Source organism: Phalangium opilio, unplaced genomic scaffold (assembly GCF_054372755.1).
Source record: "Phalangium opilio isolate 3A_F unplaced genomic scaffold, DU_Popi_V2 ptg000209l_1, whole genome shotgun sequence".
NCBI classification, from domain to species: Eukaryota; Metazoa; Arthropoda; class Arachnida; order Opiliones; family Phalangiidae; genus Phalangium; species Phalangium opilio.
The window spans coordinates 14,540,062-14,542,516 of record NW_028324217.1 but is presented as its reverse complement, the minus strand read 5'-3'; the positions used below and the strand labels follow the sequence as shown (position 1 = coordinate 14,542,516).

Below are 2,455 nucleotides of genomic sequence, written 5' to 3'. Positions count from 1 at the left end.
TTAATCCTTTTTCAAGGGCAGTAAAGTGTTGCAAAGGCTAACAGTTTGTTAAAGAATAAAATATATATTCCTCTCTCTCCCCAGAGAAACACTATTATAGTTGCTTTCCATTGATTTCATTTTTATCTTGAACATAAATATATAAATTAATTCGAAAATTTAATTAAAATAAATAATACCCGGGCCAACAGCATAATTAAACTCCACGTGTTCCAAGATCCGTTTCCTCTCTCCGCATTTTTCGTTCGTGACGCTGTGCGCATGACTTAAATAAGTTAACCAATCATATTCCAGCATTAAATTAAAAAAAAATATTTTAGTTACCGCCGCCGCCGCAGAGTGTCGCATGGCCTTTTTTTCCCCATAATGACGTAAAATACATAAATGCTGTGACGTCAGCAACAATCGGCCTCAACAGTGACTCTATGTATCTCTATGGCGGAGCTGAAGCGCTTCCCCTCTCCCCCTACCCGGGACAGCCAATAAGAGGTAGCCGGAACTAACGCTGACGTCATTTCCGTCTTTATTATTTTTTTTATTTATTTGTTTAAGAAAGTAGTTCATGGCTTTTTTTCAGTCATCTTATGATCGTCTGCTACGGCAGACGTGTTCCTTGCGCGTTTTATAATCCTAGGCTTAGCTTAGCAAGTTTAGAATTTTATTATTGAAAATGAATGGGATAATTGGGATTGACCCGATTGATGGAAATAACGAAGCTCACCGTTTAAAGGAGGCTGCCAATTCTGACGACTTTTTCAAAAACAATAATAAAAGAAAAAGGCTACTAGATTCTATGTGGAACAATGGTAGTTTGAATGAATTGTAGGAAGGTATGAATTCTCAATATGATGTATTTTATTCGAAACACGAAGATGCCGCTCGTGGGGGCTATACAATGTTCTTGCATTCCTGGAGTAAATGGATTTATGAACTAATTTATCGAGAAGGGGAGCCTGATCCTGTTCTACAATACGATATTGAATGTCAATCTGAACTGTTGAATGTTATCCACTGGATCGGTTGGAAGGTGGTTGACAAAAGAGCTAGAGGAAAGCGACTCAAAGATTTAGAAGAAAATGTAGAAAATAAGATTGACAAAGTATTCTCAACTAAACGACCGTATGATTTTGACATTAGCCTTGACCAAGTGAAAAAAGTTAAGCTACGCCATTTAAAGACTGATCGTCTTTACTCGATGAATAGAATTGTTGGTGAGGTCATGGGGGAAATCTGGAAGTTAAATAAAGGTTTCATTCAAACTGAAAAGAGACTAAAAGGAGGTAAAATGCGTTTGACGCCAAAACAACATCAAGAAGCCCTTTCATTATATGAAATTGCGCTATCAATTCGAAATTTTGAACAATTGAAAGAAGACATTCCAGCAGCCTTAAAGCAGATAAACAATGGTGGTTTGTTTATTGCAAATATGACCTTAATACCGTACGTCATGAAAATAATGAAAGCAGTCGTGGATTCATATAGGTTTTGGTCCAGGAGCCCCTTTCCAGGAAAAGCTATTAGTAAGTATTGGTTTTGGCTGTATCAAAAGATGATGTATTTGGTATTAAATTGTATTTCTTTCAGAGGAAACAGCGAACCGGATAAAAGACGATGAAGATTTTAAAATTCAGTTTCATTCCATAGTCAGGGACATACCAGAGGTTGAAGAGTGTGGATTCTCTAGTGAACAGCTTGAAAAATTTAGAGTGGTGTTTCAACGTAAGCTCGTCCACGCTAAAATAGCAGATCTAATCAGAGCGGCTACTTGCAAACGAAATGAAAAAAGAGGTAGGAGAGGAGTAGGTGGCCAAAATTTGCGCTGCATGCTCTATGGGATGGGGAGTAAGTCAAAAGTGCGGACAGTTATAACCAAGCCTAAGCCAAAGGTGAAGAAGACCCGAACAAATATCAAAAGGACAAAAACAACGAAATGTTCCACCAAAGATAAGAAATGCTCCGTCTCAAAGCCATTAAGAAAACAAGAAGAGTTGATGATTAGTTCAAAAATATTGAAAGACTCAGATTGCAGCACCGTTATGGTCAGCCCTTCCAAGCCATCAACATCCGGAACTACTAGGCAAAAACAGTCAAGATCGGGACGAAATATAAAACAAACGCAATTGAAAGATTATTTGTATAATTAGTATATGTTTGAGACCATCTAATCATTTAAAAAAACCTTTCATATGTGATAGAACTGATAATTAACGTGATAATTAATTTCCTCTTCTATTATAATAGAACGTGATAATTAAGTTCATCTTCTATTATAATAGAACGTGATAATTAAGTTCCTCTTCTATTATAATTCATTTTTCTTTTTAATTGAAACTTAAAGGCATGCTTAAGAAAAAACAACGTTACATTACCGTTTTCCGTTGAAATAAATTATTTTACTGGTAATCAATTTCAAAAATTTACTTATCTCGGCTTTTCGACCACAATTCCATTCCCC

General features: G+C 36.2%; 1 protein-coding gene across 1 annotated transcript; it reads left to right on the top strand.

Moving 5' to 3' along the window:
• Positions 1-462: 462 nt before the first annotated feature.
• LOC149620781 (uncharacterized) lies at positions 463-2,144 on the top strand. Its single transcript, XM_089854605.1, has 3 exons — positions 463-806; positions 873-1,520; positions 1,585-2,144. The coding sequence occupies exons 1-3, from the start codon at positions 671-673 to the stop codon at positions 2,142-2,144; spliced, it is 1,344 nt and encodes a 447-aa protein (XP_089710731.1). The 5' UTR covers positions 463-670.
• Positions 2,145-2,455: the final 311 nt, after the last annotated feature.